Source organism: Chiloscyllium punctatum, chromosome 40, assembly GCF_047496795.1.
Source record: "Chiloscyllium punctatum isolate Juve2018m chromosome 40, sChiPun1.3, whole genome shotgun sequence".
Classification (NCBI taxonomy): domain Eukaryota; kingdom Metazoa; phylum Chordata; class Chondrichthyes; order Orectolobiformes; family Hemiscylliidae; genus Chiloscyllium; species Chiloscyllium punctatum.
Window position 1 is genome coordinate 64,379,717 of NC_092778.1, and position 23,800 is coordinate 64,403,516.

At 40.2% G+C, this 23,800-nt stretch overlaps 1 protein-coding gene across 4 annotated transcripts in view; it reads right to left on the reverse strand.

Annotated features, from left to right (window-relative positions):
• snx29 (sorting nexin 29) overlaps positions 1-23,800 on the reverse strand; it is a 491,480-nt gene that overhangs the window by 355,403 nt on the left and 112,277 nt on the right. For all 4 annotated transcript variants that reach the window (XM_072560128.1, XM_072560129.1, XM_072560127.1 and 1 more), the window contains 2 exons: positions 16,924-16,987; positions 1,091-1,219 (listed from right to left, as the gene is read on the reverse strand). In XM_072560128.1, coding sequence (XP_072416229.1) covers positions 1,091-1,219; positions 16,924-16,987 — 193 coding nt within the window. The remainder of the gene's footprint in view (positions 1-1,090; positions 1,220-16,923; positions 16,988-23,800) is intronic.

Sequence of the window (23,800 nt, forward strand, 5' to 3'; positions counted from 1 at the left end):
ATGCATCAGTACAAGCCCAGAAAAAATGATAATATATTTTACCCAGCTTCTAGTAGTTTTTAGTTATGCTTTTTGAAAAGTACTTGAAAGCCAAATTTCAAACACTTCACTATCATACACGTTGAGTGTTTTGTTTTGTGTTCTATAAATTTCAAGAGCAGGGAGTGGGATGTAGAATTTATTTTATCTTGATGCAATATTGTTTGAATTTCAAAAATGTAATTAAAGATGAACTAATCACCTAATGTCGTCAGTTCAGGAAAAATAGTCAAAGCTTACACCTGGAGATAGAAGCTCTGATATTCAATGTTAACCCTAGGCTAAGAAATTGTGAATCTGATATTGATAAAGTCAGGGGAGAGCTCAGGGTCTTTACAGAATTGCTTGTGAGCCAGGAGGAGAAGTTACTTCCCCTGAGAACCAAAACCATTCCCAAACCTCCACCAATCCTCCACCATCCACAGGGTCATAGGTCAGAACCTACTGTGCTCTGCTCCAAAGACATCCCTGCCCAACTGCAAACTTGTCAATCAAGATGAAGTTGGGAAGCTAACTAATAGAAAATATGCATACATTGGAGCAAAAATTTCTAGAAACTTTCTCATTTGAATCTTGACAACCTGTGCTTATTAATGGCCAGGCCTCACTGTATCCAAGTTTGCAAGAATATCTTGATTTAATTTCTGAACGTTACCAAATGTTTTTAGCTCAATTATGAATGACAACAGTAAATGCGTAACCAGTGCAGTTTATCACATGTGAAGTTGACATGTGTTTTCTCTCTCAAGAACATGACAACAACGAATACGATGAACAGAAGCACACAAGGGGGCTTGTCTACATTTTGTAGATTGTCGAATTCTTTTAACTCAAGTATTTTAATTCATTAGTAAATTTGCTATGAGGCAACACTTGTTCTTTCCCACCTTCTACATTTAATAAGATTACACATGTGTGCCAAAAACCGAAAAAGTAACCACAATCTCAGAAGAAACTTTGGCATCTGACACTTTACCCTTCATAGAATGATGCCCAAAGTCCATCTTCCCTTTCCACAAGTACTGTCCCCAGGCTAGTTCACCCCTCCTACCTTGCCAATGCCTGAACTTTGGCAGCATGTCGTTCATCTTGCTCTTGCAGTTTTTTTTTCTGGTTGTCAATTTCTTGCCTGAGTGCTGCAGAATGTTCCATCTCACCATCAAGTAAGTTTCGCAGTGATCTGGAAAAAAAGGTGTACCATCTGTTACACTAGACCAATGAAGAAACCTAGTGCTCCAAGTGCAAGCTACAGAAGTTCTAAAATACCATACAATTTATCTAAATGTTGGAGGTCCTCAGCATTATGCCATTTACACATTATATTATTACAATAATAGTGCTATTTAAGATATTCTACACACCCTAAGGAAATATTCTCCACAGGCTGAATTAACCACACTAAATTGCTATGATCCCCTCACCAGGCTTTCTTGGCGGTGAGGAAATACAACAGATGTGGGCGGCACGGTGGCACAGTGGTTAGCACTGCTGCCTCACAGCGCCAGAGACCCGGGTTCAATTCCCGCCTCAGGCGACTGACTGTGTGGAGTTTGCACGTTCTCCCCGTGTCTGCGTGGGTTTCCTCCATGGGTCATGATGATGGGGAAAAGGATAATGAGGAGGAAACAAGCCTTGTTACTCATGCCTGGGTATCCTTCATCATTTCTGAAATAGGAGACATAATCTACAAAACTGTTCTGCTCCAGTCAGTTAATCTTGTAGGCCTCAGCTCCAAACAACAAACAGTGGATGTCGTTCCACAGCTCTAGGTGCTCCAGTTTCCCCCCACAGTCCAAAGATGTGCAGGTCAGGTGAATTGGCCATGCTAAATTGTCTGTAGTGTTAGGTAAGGGGTAAATGTAGGGGTATGGGTGGGTTGCACTTCGGCGGGTCGGTGTGGACTTGTTGGGCCGAAGGGCCTGTTTCCACACTGTAATGTAATCTAATCTAATCTAAACTCAAAATTATTTATCTGGAGGTCTGCAGCATTTCTTCCAGAAAGCTGAGAATTACAATTTTCATCTATTAAGAGAATGCGAAATATAAACTCCATCTGAATTTCTCCCTGGATAATCTTCCATCTATCAGCCTGTAAACTGAGAACTATTCACTCTTGGCAAAATAACTCCATCACCACTGTCTAACCTTTTCAGTCTGCATTCACCACCCTCCAATCCCCTCTAAACCTTCCTACACTTGAATAACGCCATCTCTGGCGCTCTCTCTTATCCTGTGCTCTTGATTAACAGCGAGATTTTCTCCAACTTCCTCTTTGCAGTCCCCGTCACTCACATCTCCTGCCTTCTTTCAAGATCACTCCTTTTAGTGTTCAGCTCTGATAAAAGGTTCTCCTTTTAGTGTTCAGCTCTGATAAAAGGTTCTCCCCAACCGCTTCATTCACTTTTGGTTGAATTTTCAAATTACTGACAACAGAGATATTGACCACAGTACTTTTGAAATTCTTAATTTGCTGAAAAACATCCTTGTCTCAACTTTTTCCCAAAGCAAAAGGGTAAATTATTATTTAAAAGGGAAACAGTTCAAAATGTGTCAGTGCATCTGGACATCTTTGTGCATGAATTGCAGACAGTGTAGAAACAGGTGCAGCATGTAATAAGACAGGCAAAAGAATTCTGTCATTTATTGCAAAAGGACTGGATTTAAAAAGTAAAGAAGTGTTCTTATAAGTATATAAGGCATTGGTGAGACCACACCTGGAATATTGGGACCAGTTTTGGTCTCCTTACTTGAGGAAAGATGTAGTGGCACTGGAAGCAGTTCAGAGGAAATTCACCAGGTTGATTCCAGAGATGAAAGGGCTATCAAACGAACAGCGGTTGAATAACTTGGGCTTATACTCACTGGAGTTGAGAAGAATGAAGGGAACATCTAAGTTAGGTAGCTAAAATACCAAAGGGGTCTGATAAGATGAATGATGAACAGATGTTCCCCCTTCTAGGACAGTCTCAAACAAGAGGTTATAGGTATTGAGTGAGAGGAGGTAGGTTCAAACTGAAATAAGGAGAAAATACTGCAGGTCATTCTTCTGTAACATGTGGTTCATTAACGGAAATTCACTGTCATGCAATTGATGAATTGGGAACACTGTTTCTAAAACACAAAGTTTTAAAATGTGTGTTGACTGTAATGCTATTATATCGCCAACAGTTTAAGCGCTGTTTCTAAAGCACAATTTTTCTATCATGCAGGGTTGCACAAGAACACAACCATTGCATTATAGAAGAACTACCCAGAGGGTAGTGAATCTCTGGAACTCACGGTGCCAGAATGTAGTGGAGGTAGAATCAACCTACAAACTCAAGAAAGAAATGAATAGGTTCTGATGAAAAGCCAGATAAAGGGCTATAGGGAGCAGACAGGAAAGTGGAGTTGAGACCAGGAGAAGATTAGCCATTTTAATGTTAAATGGCAGAGCAGGCTCGAAGGGTTGAATTGTCTACTCCCGCTGCTAATTCCTATGTTCAGTATATTAATCATGGCCTTTAATACCTATTGACCCCTACTATACTCCGATCATGACTTTCTAAGTCTGTAACTTAAGCATTCATGACACATTTGGCCTAACCATCCATTGCCAGATGTAGCTCAATGATCAAACTCTCTCCAACCAAAATGGCACACATTCTGAGGTCATCCAAGAGAAAAAGAGCATGTTAAATCGTATAAACTACAGAAGAATGACCCCTGAATACCTTCCAATGTCACTTTCACCCTCACCTCCAGCAAGTGTGATAGATTTTTTTTTTAACCATCAACATAGAGATCACCCACTCAGCTGAATCCACCACTTCTCCCAACCTGCTGTTTGTAGTTACTCCATACAGGAGATCTGCTGTCACAGGACAACATACTCAACTGCTTAGGTCATTCTGACACATCCACTGTAGCTGATCTGTGACAACTCTATCACATCTGTCATTCAACGACACTGATATCAATGCCCATCCTTCTGCTGTCCTACACTTTACACTTCCTAGAAGAGATAGCTGTAGCTTTTTAGCTCTGAATAAAATAATGACGTTTTCTTTTCTGGATGTCACTTCTTGACATTCTTCTCTTGCAATTTTAAGTAGCTCCTCTTTTGTCTTGAGGTCTGTACTGTATATAAAACTTTTAACATTTTATCTTGGTTCACCTTATACAGGCCTCTATATTTCTTCCACAGATCTTATTGTCCAAGCTCCCGAGACACAAAGCAAAGTGGATAATATGGATTACCTTAAATTTCTCCAACTGAAACCAAATCTTGCTCAGTGTACACTCGCTTCTGACCTTAATTCTCATTTCTCATTTGTCCCCATCTGCCCCTTGATATCACCACATTGTATTTTCTGCTCCTCCAACTATTCCCACAAAACTGCTGGCTAGCCAAGTTCCATTCCTAAACATGTAGTAATATAATAAATTCACTCCAGCAAACAACCACAAAATGCACCTTCACAGCACCTAAAACATAGCAAACTATTCCAAGTTTAATTAGGGTCCTGAAAAGGAGCAGGCTATTGAAACAAAAACTGACAACACTAATGAAGGAGAAATCAGAACAGTGGATGAAATGCTAGGTTAGCAGGTTTTAAAAAACATTTTAAAGCAATGAAGAGAGTTAGAATGACAAAGAAGCTCAGGAAGGGCATTCTAGAATTAGGGCCTAAGTGAATGCATGACCACCAACTGTGAGCCAAATAGTTGGGGTAGACGCAGAAAGGGATAATTGCAGAAAGGGATAATTTGAAACTAATTTCCACTTTAAATAAAACCAAACTAAAAATTAGAATGCCCTAAAAGTTTCAGTGGGTAAACACATTGCTGACCTGGTATGGTAATGGTGAATATAGACTAGGGAAATCCCAGGTTTGAACACTAATCTGAACTGCATTAGGTCATCGCATCTGAAATGGCAGTAGGCAACACAGATACTTTCATTGGCTCAAAGACTACAAGGTAAAAGCAGAGAAAAAAAAATCAGTGTTCCAATTCTCATTTCCTGTCCAGTAAACCTTGCTAAAACAGAACTCCTATTGGATTACACAGGTTTACACAGAGTCTTTCAGGTTTGAAACAGGCCATTCAGTCCAACTAATCACTGCCAGCATTAATGCACCACACAAGCCTTTTTCTCAACGCCCATTATATAACCCAGCTGGGGAAGGCAAAAACCATCATGGGAGGTGAAAGCATAGAGATAATGTCACTCGGCTAGTAATCTAGGGGCCCATATTCAAATCCCACATCCCACCTTAGCAGCTTGCTGAATTTACATTCAATTAATAAATTTGAACAATAAAACTATTCTCAGGTTGGTGATCATTGATAATCATAAAACCCATCAGGTTCACTCACGTACTTTAGGGGAGGAGTGCTGCTGTTCTTACCTATGTGCTAAACCACTCACTTCAATAACATTTATGGATGGACAGCAAATGTGAAAGAGGTCAGCAATCATAGAGTCTACTTGCAAAAAAGAACTGGTGAGAGTTAGGACCTAAGCAAGAGTTTTGCATGAGTATAAGCTTCTGAAGGATGCAAAATGGGAGGTGAGGCATGCGAGCACTGATCTATCACAGCCTAGAGTGACAAAAGATGCTGTGAAGTATAAACTATTCCTGTAGTTCTAGGTAGTAGCTATTTCTTAACCCTGTACTAAGCATTAGAAATGACATTCACATTTCTCTAAGGACATGAAATGTCGCAAAGTAATTAAAAATAGGAGAAATGAAAATAATATTACTTAAAGAGTTAAAGGAACAATGTCGGCAAAAACTATTCATTTAGATTCAACCTATTAACTGCAAATCTGTCTCAAATTGCACTGTGCAATACTGTAATGCATTTCAATCTAAACTTTACATTCCATCGGTATGCCTGACACAATTTTCAATAACAGTCTAAATAATATGCTGCATGTGTAATTGCGTAATTTAAACTTAAATCTGTTTTAATAGGCCGTTGGGTTTTACCTGAATGTGATAATACTATGGCTTTGAGGAATATATTTTGTCCTGGTGTTTCCTTAATGAAGAAAGGTTGCAACAGAGATCCCCAGGCAGCCTGCTCCAAAGCCACGAACGTAAACAGGTTGCAAGACCCTGGGTTTATTGAGGTTGGAACAATAGAAGCAGCATGAATGGATGGAGCAAACTCCCATAGGACCAGGGTTCATAATTTTAGTTTTTCAGTAGCAGGGGTGTTGACGCCTGGTGTGGATATTGCAACACAGCTCTCTCTCCCTCTCACATACACACAAGAATTGCATATGAGACAACCTATTTTACGGAATTCACCTTTTGTCAAGGATGCATTTATCAGATATTACGATATTGGAACAGTTACTCTTTAGTAGTTAAATAATCTATTTTTATATTATGCTTTCCAACAGAATTAAGTTATTCCAATTTCTTCTTTCTTATGTTATATTTTAACTTGGTAATCCAAGGGAGTGTTGCTCAACAAAGAGACCTTGGAGTGCAAGCTCATGGCTCCACAGGATAGCAAAGAAAGCATTTGGTATGCTTTCCTTTATTGGTCACAGCACTGAGTACAGGAGTTGGGAGGTCATGTTGCGGCTGTACAGGACATTGATTAGGCCACTCTTGGAGTGTGCAATGCTGGTCTCCTTCCTATCAAAAGGATGTTGTGAAACTTGAAAGGGTTCAGAAAAAAATTACAACGATGTTGCCAGGGATGGAGGATTTGAGCTATATGGAGCGTTTGAATCGGCTGGGGCTGTTTTCTCAGGAGAGTCGGAGGTTGAGGGGTGACCTGATAGAGGTTTATAAAATCATGAGGGGCATGGATAGGGTAAATGGACAAGATCCTTTCCCTGGGGTGGGGAAGTCCAGAACTAGAGGGCATTGGTTTAGGGTGAGAGGGAAAAGAAACAAAAGAAACCCAAGGGGCAACCCTTTTCATGCAGAGGGTGGTGTGTGTGTGGAATGAGCTGCCAGAGGAAGTGGTGGAGGTTAGTGCAATTGCAACATTTAAAAGGCATCGGGACGGGTATATGAATAGGAAGGATTTGGAGGAATATGGGCCGGGTGCTGGCAGGTGGAATTAGATTTGGTTAGGATATCTGATCAGCATGAATGAGTTGGACCAAAGGGTCTGTTTCCGTGCTGAACATCTCTATGACTCCACAACTATAATGTACAAATAAAATGCATTTTGCTTCAAGATTGACCAATTGAATTGCAACCAGAAAGAAACCCCTGGCACTTGCCTTCAAAAGAAGAAAAACGTTAGGGTCTAGGCTGTCTTCATAATATATTTTAAGGGGGTTTGGTCTGGTCCATAACACTGACTTTTACATTTTATGTTCTGATACATAGTTGTGCAGGGCTTGATTTTTAAAAATTTAATCATGGCACACTGGTTGGCCAGCATTTATTGCTCTGATTGCGCTTGAACTGAGTGGCTTACTCGGCCATTTCAGAGGGCAACTGCGAGTCAACTACACTGCTGAGAGTCTGGTCTCACATGTAGGCCAGACCAGGTGAGGATGGCAGATTTCCTTCCCTGAAGGACAAGTGAGCCAGATGAATTCTTCTGATAATCAGCAATGGTTTCACAGCATCAGTAGATTCTTATTTCCAGATTTTTTTAAAAATTGGATTTAAATTCTACTATTCCTGGGACCCCAGAAGTTAGCTCAGTTTCTGGATTAGTAGTTTAGCAATAATACCACTAGGCCATTGAATTTAAATTAATTACATAGCAGAGAAAAAGCTCTCTCCCAGCACAAATACTAGAGAATAATTGTGTTAGAGGACTAACTAATCCAAGGCACAGACAGAAGTTCCTGTGGCCAGACTTGAAAAATCAGAAAAGTGTGTTGCTTCCCTGGTGCCAGGATCAAAGATGTCTCAGCGAGGGTGCAGAATGTTCTCAAGGGAGAGAGGGACAAGCAGGAAGTCATTGTACACATTGGGACCTATGACATAGGAAGGGAAAAGGATGAGGTTCTGAAGAGAGAATATGGAGAGTTAGGCAGGAATTTAAAAAGCAGATCCTCAAGAGTAATAATATCTGGAGTATTTCCGGTGCTGCGAGCTAGTGAGGGTAGGAATAGGAGGACAGAGCAGATGAATGCTTGGCTGAGGAGCTGGTGCATGGGAGAAGGATTCACATTTTTGGATCACTGGAATCTCTTCCGGGGTAGAAGTGACCTGTACAAGAAGGACGGATTGCACCTGAATTAGAAGGGTTTGGAGGGATAAGGGCCAGGTGCTGGCAGGTGGGATTAGATTGGGTTGGGATATATGGTTGGCATGGACAGGTTGGACCAAAGGGTCTGTTTCCGTGCTGTACATCTCTATGATTCTATAACTCCATAACTATAATGTACGAATAAAATGTATTTTGCTTCAAGATTGACCAACCATATATTTGACTAATATACTTGCAGGGAGATTTGCTACAGCTGCTCAGGAGGATTTAAATTATTAAGGTGGGGGGTGGGATCCAGAGAGATAGTGAGGAAAGAGATCAATCTGAGATGGGTACAGTTGATATCAGAAGCCAGTCAAACAGTCAGGGCAGGCAGGGAAAAGGCAGAGAACAAGATAGAACTGATAAATTAAACTACATTTATTTTAATGCAAGAGGCCGAAGAGGGAAGGCAGATTAACTCAGGGCATGGTTAGGAAGATGGGACTGGGATATCATAGCAATTACTGAAACATGGCTCAGGGATGAACAGGACTGGTAGCTCAATGTTTTAGAATACAAACGCTACAGGAAGGACAGAAAGGGAGGCAAGAGAGGTGGGGGAAGGGGCGTCTTTGATAAGGGATAGCATTATAGCTGTACTCAGAGAGGATATTCCCGAAAATACATCCAGGGAAATTATTTGGGTTGAACTGAGAAATAAGAAAGAGATGATCACCTTATTGGGATTGTATTATAGCTCCACCTCCCCCCCCTCCCCCAACAGTCAGATGGAAATTGAGAAATAAATTTGTAAGGCGATTTCAGTTATCTGCAAGAATAGGGTGGTAATGGTAGGGGATTTTAACTTTCCAAACATCAACTGGGACTGCCATAGTGTTAAGAATTTAGATGCAAAGGAATTTGTTAAGTGTGCACAAAAAAAAATTCTGATTCAATGTGTGGATGTACCTATTAGAGAAGGTGCAAAACTTGCCCTACTCTTGGGAAATACAGCAGGGCAGGTGACTGAGGTGTCAGTGGGGGAGCACTTTAAGGCCAGTGACCATAATTCTATTAGTTTCAAAATAGTGAAGGAAAAGGACAGACCAGATCTAAAAGTTGAAGTTCTAAACTGGAGGAAGGCCAATTTTGACAGCAGTAGGCAAGAACTTTTGAAAGTTGATTGGGGGCAGACGTTCGCAGGTAAAGGGAAGGCTGGAAAATGGAGGCCTTCAGACATGAGATAACAAAAGTCCAGAGACAGTATATTCCTGTTAGGATGAAAGGAAAGGCTGGTAGGTATAGGCAATGCTGGATGACTCAAGAAATTGAGGATTTGGTTAAGAAAGAGAAGGGAGCATATGTCAGGTATAGACAGGATAGATTGAGAGAATCCTTAGAAGAGTATAAAGGAAGTAGGAGTATATTTAAGAGGGAGATCAGGAGGGCAAAAGGGGGATATGCGATAGGTTTGGAAAATCGGGTTAAGGAGAATCCAAAGAAGTTTTACAAAAACATTAAGGACGAAAGGGTAACTAGGGAGAGAATAGGTGAAATGGGACTATTTGACACCTTCCTTTTGGTGCTGATCATTTGGCCCCGCCGTTTTGGCTCTAAACTGTTTTAGCGCCAATTCAGATTTTTAAAAAGTCTTGTAGAGCCCGTAAGACATTTGTTTTTATTGCATTTTAAGAAATAAATCTAACTTTTTTAATTCATTATTTTTAACCTATCCATCATAAAAACAAATTTCTACATTTTGCTACATTTATCAAACACATATAGATAACCATCATGTGAAAATTCTGGTTTGTCTTTCTTGCTTAGAATGTTTTCAGCCATTTCTGGTATGGGCTTTACAAGAAAATAGAAAGAAAATTGTATTACAGCTTTCCAATGTGAAGACAAAAGGGCTTAAGTATCATCAAAGCAGGAGATGACTATTAACAATTGTTAAATGAGAAAATGATTACAAAATGAGATTTGAATCTACAGCGGGTCATTACAGCTTTGACTATCAACCCTTGCTAGTTGAGAAAATTACATTGGGTCATTAGTCATCCTCTCTTCTTTAACCAAACTAGACTTTTTTTTAAAATTCTGAATTGGCACCAAAACAGCTCAGCGCCCAAGTAATGAGTGCCAAAACAGTTTAGAGCCAAAACGGCAGGGCCAAATGATCGGCGCTAAAACATACCCGACCCGAGAATAGGGCCCCTCAAAGATCAGCAAGGTGGCTTTTGTGTGGAGCCGCAGGAGATGGGCGAGATACTAAATGAATATGCTGCATCAGTGTTTACTGTGGAAAAGGACATGGAAGTTATAGAATGTAGGGAAATACATGGGCACATCTTCAAAAATGTCCATATTACAGAGGAGGAATTGCTGGATATCCTGAAGCGCACAAACATGGTTAAAAGCCCAGGACCTGATCAGAAGTAGCCTTGAACTCTGGGAAGTGATTGCTGGGCCCCTTGCTGTGATATTTGTATCATTGATAGTCACAGGTGAGGTGCCGAAAGACTGGAGGTTAGCTAACGTGGTGCCACTGTTTAAGAAGGGTGGTAAGGACAAGTCAGGGAACTATAGATCAGTGAGCCTGGCTTAGTGGTGGGCAAGTTGTTGGAGGGAATCCTGAGGGACAGGATGTACATGTATTTAGAAAGGCAAGGACTGATCAGGGATAGTCAACATGGCTGTGTGCGTGGGAAATCATGTATCACAAATTTGAAGTAACAAAGATGATTGATGAGGGCAGAGTGGTGGGCATGATCTATATAGACTTCAGTAAGGCATTTGACAAGGTTCCCCATGGGAAACTGGTTAGCAAGGTTAGAACTCATGAAATACAGGGAGAACTAGCCATTTGCATACAAAACTGGCTCAAAGTTGGAAAACAGAGGTGGTGAAGGGTTGTTTTCCAGTCTGGAGGCCTGTGACCAGTGGAATGCCACAAGGATCAGTGCTGGGTCCTCTACTTTTCGTCATTTATAGAAATGATTTGGATGCGAGCATAAGAGGTACAGTTAGTAAGTTTGCAGATGGCACCAAAATTGGAGGTGCAGTGGACAGCGAAGAAGGTTACTTCAGGTTACAACAGGACATTGATCAGATGGGCCAATGGGCTGAAAAGTGGCAGATGGAGTTAATTTAAATAAATGTGAGATGCTGCATTTTGGGAAAGCAAATCTTACAGAACATACACTTAATGCTAAGGTCCTAGAGTGTGTTGCTGAACAAAGAGACCTTGGAGTACAGGTTCATAGCTCTTTGAAAGTGGAGTCGCAGATAGATAGGATAGTGAAGAAGGCGTTTGGTATGCTTTCCTTTATTGGTCAGAGTATTGAGTACAGGAGTTGGGAGGTCATGTTGCGGTTGTACAAGACATTGTTTAGGCCACTGTTGGAATATTGCATGCAATTCTGGTCTCCTTCCCATTGGAAGGATGTTGTGAAACTTGAAAGGGCTCAGAAAAGATCGACAAGAATGTTACCAGACTTGGAGGATTTGAGCTATAGGGAGAGGTTGAACAGGCTCGGGCTATTTTCCCTGGAGCATTGCAGGCTGAGGGGTGACTTTATAGAGGTTTATGAAATTATGAGGGGCATGGATGGGATAAATAGACAAAATCTCTTTCATGGGGTGAGGGGAGTCCATAACTAGAGGGCACAGATTTAGGGTGAGAGGAAAGTTATAAGAGAGACCTTAAGGGCAACGTTTTCATGCAGAGGGTGGTACGGGTATGGAATGAACTGCCAGAGGAAGTGGTGGAGGCTGGTACAATTGCAACATTTAAAGGCATCTGAATAGGAAGGGTTGAAGGGATATGGGCCGGGTGCTGGCAGGTGGGATTAGATTAGATTGGGATATCTTGACAAGTTGGACCAAAGGGTCTGTTTCCGTGTCGTACATCTCTATGACTCTCTACACAAAAGCAGTGAATGGGCAACAACATAAACGAAGATTCCTTCTTCCAGTTACTGTCAACGTACATAATTGAAACTGAATAATAGCAATTAGCTGCAAATGTTCTTTTTAAACAGTACAAGTGTAATAAATAAGATTTTACAAAGAAGAATCATGTATGTCAAGCTAGGAAGCAGTGCCAAAGCCATAACAAAAGTTGTATACAATCCAGCAAAGAAAAGACATTTACCATTTTCCTGACATTTGTAAATTACACAAATAATTGCATGATCTTATCATATTGCAGATGCTCTGAACACTCAGGAGCTGTCAAAAAGGTAATTTCCACATTAAGTAGGACTAGACAAAAATTTACGAGGAGAAAGTGAGGACTGCAGATGTTGGAGATCAGAGCTGAAAATGTGTTGCTGGAAAAGCGCAGCAGGTCAGGCAGCATCCAAGGAACAGGAGAATCGACGTTTCGGGCATCAGCCCTTCTTCAGGAATGAGGAAAGTGTGTCCAGCAGGCTAAGATAAAAGGCAGGAAGGAGGAACTTGGGGGAGGAGCGTTGGAAATGCGATAGGTGGAAGGAGGTCAAGGTGAGGGTGATAGGCCGGAGTGGGGTGGGGGCGGAGAGGTCAGGAAGAAGATTGCAGGTTAGGAAGGCGGTGCTGAGTTTGAGGGATTTGACTGAGACAAGGTGGGGGGGAGGGGAAATGAGGAAAGTGGAGAAATCTGAGTTCATCCCTTGTGGTTGGAGGGTTCCTAGGCGGAAGATGAGGCGCTCTTCCTCCAACCGTCGTGTAGCATGCCTTTGATTTTCAGTGGTAAACACATAGAGTCATAGAGGTGTACAGCATGGAAACAGACCCTTCAGTCCAACCTGTCCACACCGACCAGATATCCCAACCCAATCTAGTCCCACCTGCCAGCACCCAGCCCATATCCCTCCAACCCTTCCGATTCATATACCCATCCAAATGCCTCTTACATGTTGCAATTGTACCAGCCTCCACCACTTCCTCTGGCAGCTCATTCCAAACCCGTACCACCCTCTGTGTGAAAAAGTTGCCCCTTAGGTCTCTTTTATATCTTGCCCCTCTCACCCGAAACCTATGCCCTCTACATCGTTGACAAAATGTAGCAAATGTCCACATAAACTACAGAAGTTGCAGGTTTGAACCTTTATCTGCTCGAAGTCAGATAATTTCATCTGAAATGGCAGTGGGCAATTCAATTGTCCTCACTGACTCCAAGATCATGAGTTTAGAAGAAAAGCCAGCAAGTGTTCCAACTCAGTTTCTGTCCAGTAAACCTTGCGAAAAGAAATATTATTTTGGGTCGCACAATTTTTGATCCTGCCGAGGGGCGAGACAGACAGACTGGGAGAGGGACAACAAGGGAGGCAGGGGGAGGGGAGAGAGTGAGAGAGAGAGAGAGAGAGAGAGAGAGAGAGAGAGAGAGAGAGAGAGAGAGAGAGAGAGAGAGAGAGAAGCAGAATGGGAGTGAGATGCTGCAAACTGGAAGAGTGAGCTCACAAAGGGAGAATACAGTTACATCACTGTCATTAGGATAGCTTTTCTCATAAGTTAAATTTCACCATTTGCCGTGATGGGATTTCAATCCCTGTTGCTCAGCGCATTCTGGATTACTAATCCAGGGGAATTGCAAGTATCCCACTATCTGCTCATTAATAATGGAGTTGCTTTTCTTGAAAATTAACTCCACTCTTCCACCACAATTTCAAATTTCAAATGTTTACTAACTTCTGTGCAGAATGGCTGGTCTTGGATTTTATATGCCTTTGGTCCCTGTGGTTTTATAAAAAGGTGTGTTTTGTCCTGGTTTCTTTTCGAGAGAGAATGGGGGACAGGTGTCAAGCAGTCTTGAGAAGATAAACAATTGGTGAGGCCTTGGGGTTTTTACTTTCAAGTTGGAACAATAGAAGCAGCCTGAGTGGGTGTGGTCAAGTTCTCACAGATCCAGGATTTTTAGCTAACTTTCAGCAGTTGTTGCTGGGGTCTCAGCAGGATTGGAAGACCATGAAACTCTCCCAGCTGCTACACACTCTCTTTCAGAATTGTCTTTTGATGTTCTTTTCACCGAGATTGAAGAACTGTATGTGAGACAACCTATTTTTTGCCAAGGATGTGTTTACGGGATGCAACCAAGTTGGAACATTTAATCAGTAACAGTCATTGTTTAGTAGTAAAGTAATCTATTATTCTGCTAAGTGTTTCAATAGAGTTAAGTTATTCCAAATTCCTTTTTCTCTTGCTACGTTTTAACAATCGCATTTGAGTAATTGTGTTTCGCTTAACATCAAGTAATTTGACAAATCAAATTGCACCTGGAACACAGCACCTGGCATTTATCTTTAAAATAACAAAAAGTGTCTACGCTACCTTCTTAATATAATTTGAGGGATGTCTGGGTTGGTCCATAAAAGTCCCCTTGCTGCCACTAGTACCTTTTAGGTATACTTTTTCCAAGGCCTGCATGATCTGGTGTGGATAAGGATAGCCACCTTCCAACCTAACTAGAAGAGTCCATTGTAGTAAACAAGATATAGTTTATTGCATCTCTGCAACTTTTACACGGATCCCATACCCTTATGACAACATTAGAGATATTAAAACGACCTGCTATTAGATCTGACTCTTTAAAAATGCTTAGTTATTCTGCCCACCGATCCTCATTATTACAATAGGTGGTACTTGTCACACTCAATCAGTAATAAACCTTTCATACTCATGGACAACAGCTTTGTACTTGACTCATAAACCATCAAAAATAAATTCTATTTATTTCCTTCTAAAATCATAATATCCTCAATCTAATTATCTCTTAACCTACTATATTCCAGGGAATACAGTCATACTTTATGTAACCTCTCTTCATAATACTACCTTTGGAATTCCTGGTAACGCTGTAATAAATCTGCACAATGCTTCTCAGAAAATCAATGTAGTTTTTGAGGTGCATTAATATATGGATTAATCACAGCTTTGTTCAGCTGTTGTAAAACATCCTCCCCTTTATAGTCTAGTGCTCTAGTTGTAAATGCCAACATTTCATGAACTGTTTTGATTCCTTTTCATACCAGGGTACTACAATTTACTTGTCTACGAACCCCTAAATCACTGTGCATTTCCACTATTCCTAGTTTTTAGTACAAATCTGTTTATCAGTCAGAAATGACTAAGCTCACACATAACTATGTTGAAATTCATTGATCAAGATTTGCCCACTCGCTTAATAGTGGGGGGACGAAAGGAGCTGGGCACCATAGTCCATACCTCTGTAGTCATCTCCAATAACCCCAACCTTCTACACTTGGTTTACATTACATTTGCGAAAACAATTTTACTTCCTGAACCCAAGACACAAGTGGAAAATCGTACTCAACATTTCACAAACTTTAAACATTTATGCATTTTAGCAGCAGCTATGGATACATTAAAGTTGATAATATATCATGTAAAAACAAATTCTTCCAAAAGAATCAACAATCCAAGGATCATGAAAATAAATTATGTCATTGTATAATGACAAAATAACTTCATCAGTGAAGCACAAAGTTTAAACTGTACTCTTTATTGCACAGGGCTTTTGTGAGATCACATCTGCTTAACATTGGGCAGTTTTGATCTCCAGATTTTATTTATTATTGTCACATGTACCAAGATACAGTGAAAAGTATTGTTTTGTGTGCTAACCAGACAAATCATGCCTTACATAAATACATTAGAGTGATAGAACAGAATACAGAATATAGTGTTACAGCTACAGAGAAAATGCAGAGAGAGATCAACTCTAATATATGAGAGGTCCATTCATAAGTCCGATATCAGTGGGGAAGAAGCTGTTCTTGAATCTGTTGGTCAATGTTTTCAAACGTTTATATTTTCTGTCTGATGGAAGAGAATATAACTGAGGTGGGAGAGGTCTTTGATTATGTTGGCTGCTTTCCCAAGGCAGCAGGAAGTGTAGATGGAGTCAATAGAAGGAAAGCTAGATTTTGTGATGTACTAAGCTGCGTACAGATTTATAACTTCTTTGGGATGGAAATACTTGCATTAATGATGTTATAGCAAAGTTCACTAAATTGATGTCTGGCATGAGGGTAATGTCCTATGATGATAGGCTGAGCAAATTGAGTCTATTTTCTATAGAGTTTGGAAGAATCAGATGTGAATATTAAAGATTCTAAAGTGTTTCGATAGGGCAGACTCTGAGGAATTGTTTCTAACAATTGAGGAAACTAAAACCAGAGTGCAGCCTCAGAATATGGGGCCAATCATTTGGGACTGAATTGAGAAATAATTTCACTTAAAGGGTTGAGAATTTGGAATATCCCACCTCAGAGGGTTGTAGATACTCTACTGTTGAGTACATTTCAGGCTGGTACAGACAGATATTTGGTTTCTCAGGAAATCAACGGACAAGAGGAGTGAGGAAAGAAGTAAAGTTGTAAATCATGATCAGTTTGATTGTACTTAATGGGCAAAGCTCAATGGGCCATGTGGTCTACTCTTGCTTAATGTATTAAGCAAAATGATTACATTTTGTAACATATATCTACAAGTCCTTAGCAAATACAATTTAAACAGAGAGTACAATATCAATATTCTGTAATTTCAGTCAAAGCAGGAAATATAATTTTATGAATACACAAAGAGAAATAAGTTTTAATATCTTACCAAAGACTCTAGTGTTTCAGTTCATTTGCAAAAGTCAGAAATTACTGAAAAGCTACGCTTTGATCCATCAATATGTTCTTAACTCACTGCATGAAGATCAAACAATACCTGTTTTGCTCTTCCAATTCATCTTTTCTGTTCATCATGGCTACAATGGCTTGACGTAGTTCATCTGAGGAAGCAAACCTTATGTTAACAGGTATACTGAGAACACAACCAATACAAAAATAACTCCTTTTCAGTTGTCACAAGTTATTCAGCCAGAAACACTGGTATTTCACTTCGCCAATTATTTTCCAGAAGTCTAACTGAGAATGATTGTGCACTGGAGGACTGCAAAGAGGCTGAGATAATGCACATTTTCAAAAGATAAAGAAAACTAACTTGGGAAAATAAAAGCCAAATGCTCAAAACATCTTATTCTGGGTGGAGGGGGATGCAGAATAATTTGAGTTCATGAACTTTCGAAAGCCTTTGAAAGGTTTTCTCACTGGGGTTTGAAGAGTGGTGAACACTGAAGCACAGATTGTGGAGCAGAGTAGAAAATTACATTAAAACCAGTTAGAGGTAAGCGACAGAGATTAGAAGGGCAGATCCTGTGTGTGACTGGAAGCAGGTAGCAGTATTCCACCATGGTTTTGTTCAGTGGCCATTTCTGCTCTCTGCACACACCAAAGACAGAGACCTTGGTTAGAAAGAGTGCTATCCAAATTTGCAGAAATCATTAAAATAGAAGACAACATAAATAGTCTTAAGGGCAAAAGGAACTATGATGACACAAGAATATGGATTTGGCAAAACAAAAGGTAAACAGAATTTCATGTGAGTTCATTAAGACTACAAACTATGGTTTAAAAACAAAACAGCTTTGAATGGAACAAGATCAGTAAGATTTCAGAATTCAGATTAACAAAGCAATAACAGCAATATCTGTAGTGCTTGAGATCTATAACAAATGGAATATTCAGTTTTACGGTAATACTTAGAACACTCCAGCTAAAATATTTCACACATTATTAAGTACAGAAATCATGTTGAGGCAGCAAAGAGGGTACAGCGCAGATTCACCAGAATGCCATTTGGTATGAGCAAATACAAATATGAAGACTTGAAAATTTAGGACTGCTTTTGTTCAAGCAATGGTGAGGAAGGGGGAAGCAATGATCTCGTGGTATTATCGCTCAATTGCTCATCCAGAAATTTAGCTAACTTTCTGAGGACCCAGGTTCAAGTCTCACCACAGCAAATGTGATTTCAATTTTTTAAAATCCTGGAATTAAAAATCTAATGATAACCATGAACCCTTGTTGTTTGTCAGAAAAACCCATCTGATTCACTAATGTCCTTTAGGGAGGGAAATCTGTCATCCTTACCTAGTCTGACCTACATGTGACTCCAGACCCAAGGCAATGTGGTTGATTCATAAGTGCCCTCTGGGCTATTAGGGATGGGCAGTAAAAGTAGAATAACAATAGAGAATAGTAGGAACCTTTCTTTACTCGGGCCTAACCTGGTGACCATAGCAGACATCATGTAAGCTTTTAAGAATAGGTTATGTTAGGGCAAAGATGAAATAAAACTGTGAGGAATAAATTTAGAAAAGAAGACTACTGTCATTATCAAAGTTTACAACGGCCACTTTACATTTTTCCCCAGACATAAACATTACTAACACTCTAATTCTTACCCCCCCTCCCCAACTTTTGAAGTGTTAGGATGGACCATTGTATTTAGTTAACATAAAATGGCTTTCCATAGTTTTTAGTTGATGTAAAAATGGTCAAAGAAGGTGGTTAGCTGAAACAGTAATTTAAACAGGATTGTGGCCTTCGTACTTACAGCAACTAGGGATAAAACATAAAGCATCTCGTAAAAATCACACAATGGGATCTTAATAAGAAGAAGCAAAGATGCAGCCACTGCTTACAGGGAGACATCCTTCAGAGGAACTTATAGAAGCCCCTTTTGCAAACTAAATTAAAGTTTGCTGTTTAATATGGGATAGAAAAGGAAAAGCGTGATTCACATTAGTTAAGGTCTTTTAAGTGATTGTAATCACACATTGTAATACAGAGACTTACATATATAAAATTGGAGTTTTAAATGTTCGAGTCTTTAAGGGATTTAATTATCCTGAAGACAGACAGTCTTAGATAGTTGGAAGAAGCCCATAGCCTGTTAGCAGGAAGGATTAAATAACAGGTGCAGAAGTCAGCAGTACTGGAATGTGGTTGAATAAGGTGCATTGTGAAAACCCAATAATAGCTGATAAGGGTGTCTGGTAAACATCATGGCGAGGTCTATAGCTGTCCATCAACTGATCACACAGTCACATGACTGATTACATACACATCCAGTCAGGCCAATCAATAACATGATTGGTTTGCAATTGATTTGTAAATGCTAAAGGACTGAAAGCAAACGCCTAAAGGTTTACGTAATTTCTTTGTTCAGTGAAGAAGCTTCTGGATCCCCAGAGGTTTTCTTTCCATCAATGTAATATAATAAACTCTTTGATACTGGAAGTGGACTCCAGGTGTTGAGTGATTCATTTACTCATTCTGCCCAACAGGTTAAATAAGTGGTTGAAGGAAAGGGGAAGGCAGCGCAGTGAAACAGTGGGGATTATGAATTATGACCACCTTTTACATGGGCATAGACAACGGCGTGGTGACCAGTGTCTTTTTGATGTACTGTGACTTTAATCAGAAAAATATTATAAAAAGAAATCTGTTTTCTTTTACATCAGGAATAAAATCTTAGCCTGTCTACCTTCTCTAATTAGTGACATTTCTATTTGCAATTTATTACCCATTGGAGAATACAATTTAATGCCCATTTTTTCAAATCTCATCCAATGTAATTTCAGAATAATTTCCAGTCTCATAGGGCTATGCAGTACTGAAGCTTGAAAGAAATTATATTAACACAAGAGAAAAGGCAACATTAAAGACACAAAGTAACACAAAAGGGATTGTGACATGTACATGCTCACAGATCCACGATGAAAAATATAAAAATTCTAAGGAATACTGAATAGGACTTGAACTTCATACTGCTTTATCAACAAAAGCCTCTGTGGCTTTTCAAAATGCTAACTAGGTCAGAAGTTTTGAACAGAATTTAAAGGATCTCAGAAGACACACAGTATTGCTTTCGAGACAAAATAACAGCATGAGAAAACATTATTCCAAGAGTATTAATCTGCATTAACAAGGTCCTGTAGAGGTAATCAAATGTAATGTCAAAATCGAAAAGTCTAATATTTTCTGCTTTTGTTTGTAACAAGCCGGCAGAGACATCTGCCCTTCTGACACATCTTGTTCTTCAATTATCTTGGGTTGAACTTGCATAGAACCAAGCCAACGATCATTGATTTTCCCCAATAAGTATTCAAGGACTCAGGAAGCTTGAACAGTGCTTCCCCAAAGAAAACTACAACAACTGATACTAATTCCAATTGCACTGTAAGGAATGTTCATCCTTCTATAAGATTGAAGGATGTCTTGGGGAACAGACACATTTCCTCTTGACTGATACCGAATGATGATGAATTACCCAGTCATCTTTGCGGCTGATTTGGAAACTTGGGCTTCAACTTTCGGTGGCAGACATAGCTCCTAGGAATTATTGTGAATCTGCATTTTTAAAATTGATTTAAAAATCATTCCTGCACTATTAGTTTTGTTTCTTGCTTTCCTTTAGATTTTAAGTAGTACGGCTGTGTTGGTGGCGGAGGAAGTGAATGTATGTGTACATTGTGCCAATCAAGCAGGCTTACTTGCCCTGAATGGGGTCAAGTTTCATGAGTTTCTTGAGCTGCACATATGCAGACAAGTGGGGAGAGTTCCACCACACCCCTGGCATGAGCACTGTAGATGATGGACAGGCTTTGGAGAGTCAGCAGGTGAATTACTCACTGTAACATTCCCAGACTGTGAACAGCTCTTGTAGCTATAGTATTTATATGGCAAGTTCAGTTCAGTTTCTGATCAATCGGAATTAAGAGGATTGATGAGAGCAGAGTAGTGCACGTGATTTATATGGACTCCCGTAAGGCATTCGACAAGGTTTCTCATGGTAGATTGGTTAGCAAGGTTAGATCACTTGGAATACAGGGAGCACTAGCCATTTGGATACAGAACTGGCTCAAAGGTAGATGACAGAGGGTGGTAGAGGAGGACTGCTTTTCAGACTGGAGGCCTGTGACCACTGGTATGTCACAAGGATCGGTGCTGGGTCTACTGCCTTTTGTCATTTATGTGAACAAAGGAGGTATAGTTAGTAACTTTGCTGGTGATACCAAAATTGGAGATGTAGTGGACAGCGAAGGTTACCTCAGAGTTCAACAGGATCTTAATCAATGGGCCAATGGACAAAGGAGTGGCAAATGGAGTTTAAAATTTAGATAAATATATATGAGCTGCTACATTTTGGAATGGCAACTCAAGGCAGGACCTATACACTGAATGCTAAGGTCCTGGAAATGCTGCTAAACAAAGAGACCTTAGAGTGCCGGTTCATAGTTCCTTGAAAGTGGAGTCACAGGTAGATAGGGTAGTCAAGGAGGCCAAAAGAGAAAATGCTGGAAAATCTCTGCAGGTCTGGCAGCATCTGTAAGGGGAGAAAAGAGCCGACGTTTCAAGTCTAACTGACCCTTTGTCAAAGCTTTGACAAAGGGTCAGTTAGACTCGAAACGTCAGTTCTTTTCTCTCCTTACAGATGCTGCCAGACCTGCTGAGATTTTCCAGCATTTTCTCTTTTGGTTTCAGATTCCAGCATTTGTAGTAATTTGCTTTTATACAGTCAAGGAGGCATTTGGTATGTTTTCCTTTATTGGTCAGAGCACTGAGTATAGTAGTTGGGAGGTCATATTGCAAATGTACAGGACATTGGTTAAGAATATTGTGTGCAATTCTGGTGCCCCTGCTATAGGAAGAATGTTGTGAAACTTGAAAGGGTTCAGAGAAGATTTAAAAGGATGTTGCCAGGGCTGAAGTTTTGAGCTAGAGGGAAAGGCTGAATCGGCTAGGGCTGTTTTCCATGGAGCGTCAGAGGTTGAGGAGTGACCTTATAGAGATTTATAAAATCATGAAGGGCATGGATGGAGTAAACAGATAAGGTATTTTATTTGGGGTGGGGAATCTATAACGAAATCATAGGTTGAGGGTGAGGGAAAAGATTTAAAAGGGGCCACAAAGGGGCAATTTTTTCACGCAAAGGGTGGTGCGCGTATGGAATGAGTTGCCAGAGGAACTGATAGAGGCTAGTACAATTACAGCATTTAAAAGGCATCTGGATGGGTATATGAATAAAAAAGATTTAAAGGGATATGGACCAAGGGCTGGCAAATGGGTAGATTAGTTTAGGATACCTGCCCGGCATGGGCGAGTTGGACCAAAGGGTCTGTTTTCGTGCTGTACAGATGTTTAACTTGGCACAAAATTGCTCCAAATAATTCATTGATGATCCATAAATTAAGATATTTTTCCAGTTTATTAGTCATAGAACCTGAGACAAAGGTTGGTTCATTTCCTTCTTAGATGCAGTTACCAATAAAAAAATTGCAGTTCCTACAAATGTTCTTAACTCCCTGGTACTTTATTGGCCGGTTTCATATTGTCTGTGTGCTTTTGCTGGTTAGGGCCAATACTTTTTCCCCAAGAGAGAAGTGCAGAAAACAGTTTACTTTTCTGTAATCTCGCAAAAGCCCTTAGAACCTCCCATGAAATACTTCTTCCAATGTATTTGTGGAAGTTCTTTGGGCTGGATGTGCCTATGTTAACAATGAGTCAGTGACACATGGAACTCTCCCACCCTCCCCTAAGCAAACACACCTCCCACCTCAAAGCTCTCAGCAATTAGCTTGTTCTCGCACTTCGAGCTTGAGGTGGTTTTGCATTTTTAAGCAATTTGCCTTGGTTCAGTCAAACTTGCAACAGTTTCAACCATTTGAAAGCTTTAAAAACCCTACCATCAAAATTTAAGAGGTATAGTCTCATGACACTCTCCATAAATGGCTTAGAACATATTCTTTCCATCTGTCTGTTAACTCAAAAAGGGCCAGTCAAACTCAAATACCTACTTTTCAATGCTGTACTCCAATAACAAAGTTAACAATCAGTTCTACAAGCAGCTTGACACTGCTGGTATCAGCAAAATCCTTAAGTCTTTACAGTTCATCTGCAATGAATGCAACTCCACTGCAAAGATAGGGAGGCCACATTGATTCAATGAACAGTTCGAGGAATGGATGGAAAACTAGCGCGAGTTGTCGTCTAGGGACACTGTCTCTGACAAAACTCTAGATACCACAGAAAGTCCACGTCTTGGCAAAGCTGGATACCAAACCAAGTGCATAAGAGCTTAACTCAGTTGCCATTAGAAAAGCCCCATGATGCTATACTGTCTGAACTCATTAACCACAGGAAATAGGCATTGCATTCCTTCACCACCAGCACAAACATCTCAGTCTCATTTTGTGATGGAGACAGTCCACCAGTGTTTAGATAAAGCAAAGATTGAGAGTCTGTGGCAGAACAAAGGTGACTGCAGTGATTGCACTTCCCTAATAAGCACCATTCCTCTTGTCAGGCTGCAAAAGCTAGCTGAATGCATCTACCCCAAAATGCAGTGTGTTTTGAGAACTGGAAGATCCACAATTCATATTATCTTCTCAGTCCAGTACCTACAAAAGAAATGCCATGAACGAAGACGACTCTATATAATGCCTTTGTCAATCTCATCGAAGCATTCAAGTATGCGATCAAAGGCAGTCTCTTTAAGCTGCTGAAAGAAATTGGCTGCCCAGTGAAACTGCTCAACATGATACCCTCTTTCTGTGATATTATGATGGATAAGGTCAGCTGCGACAGGGTTATTTGATATCTGAATGACATCAAACATGAAGTGGTGATCTGACGCCAACAACCTTGCCAGTTTCCTTTCTTCGCTGCATCATATTCGTTCAGGTCATTGGCAGAGG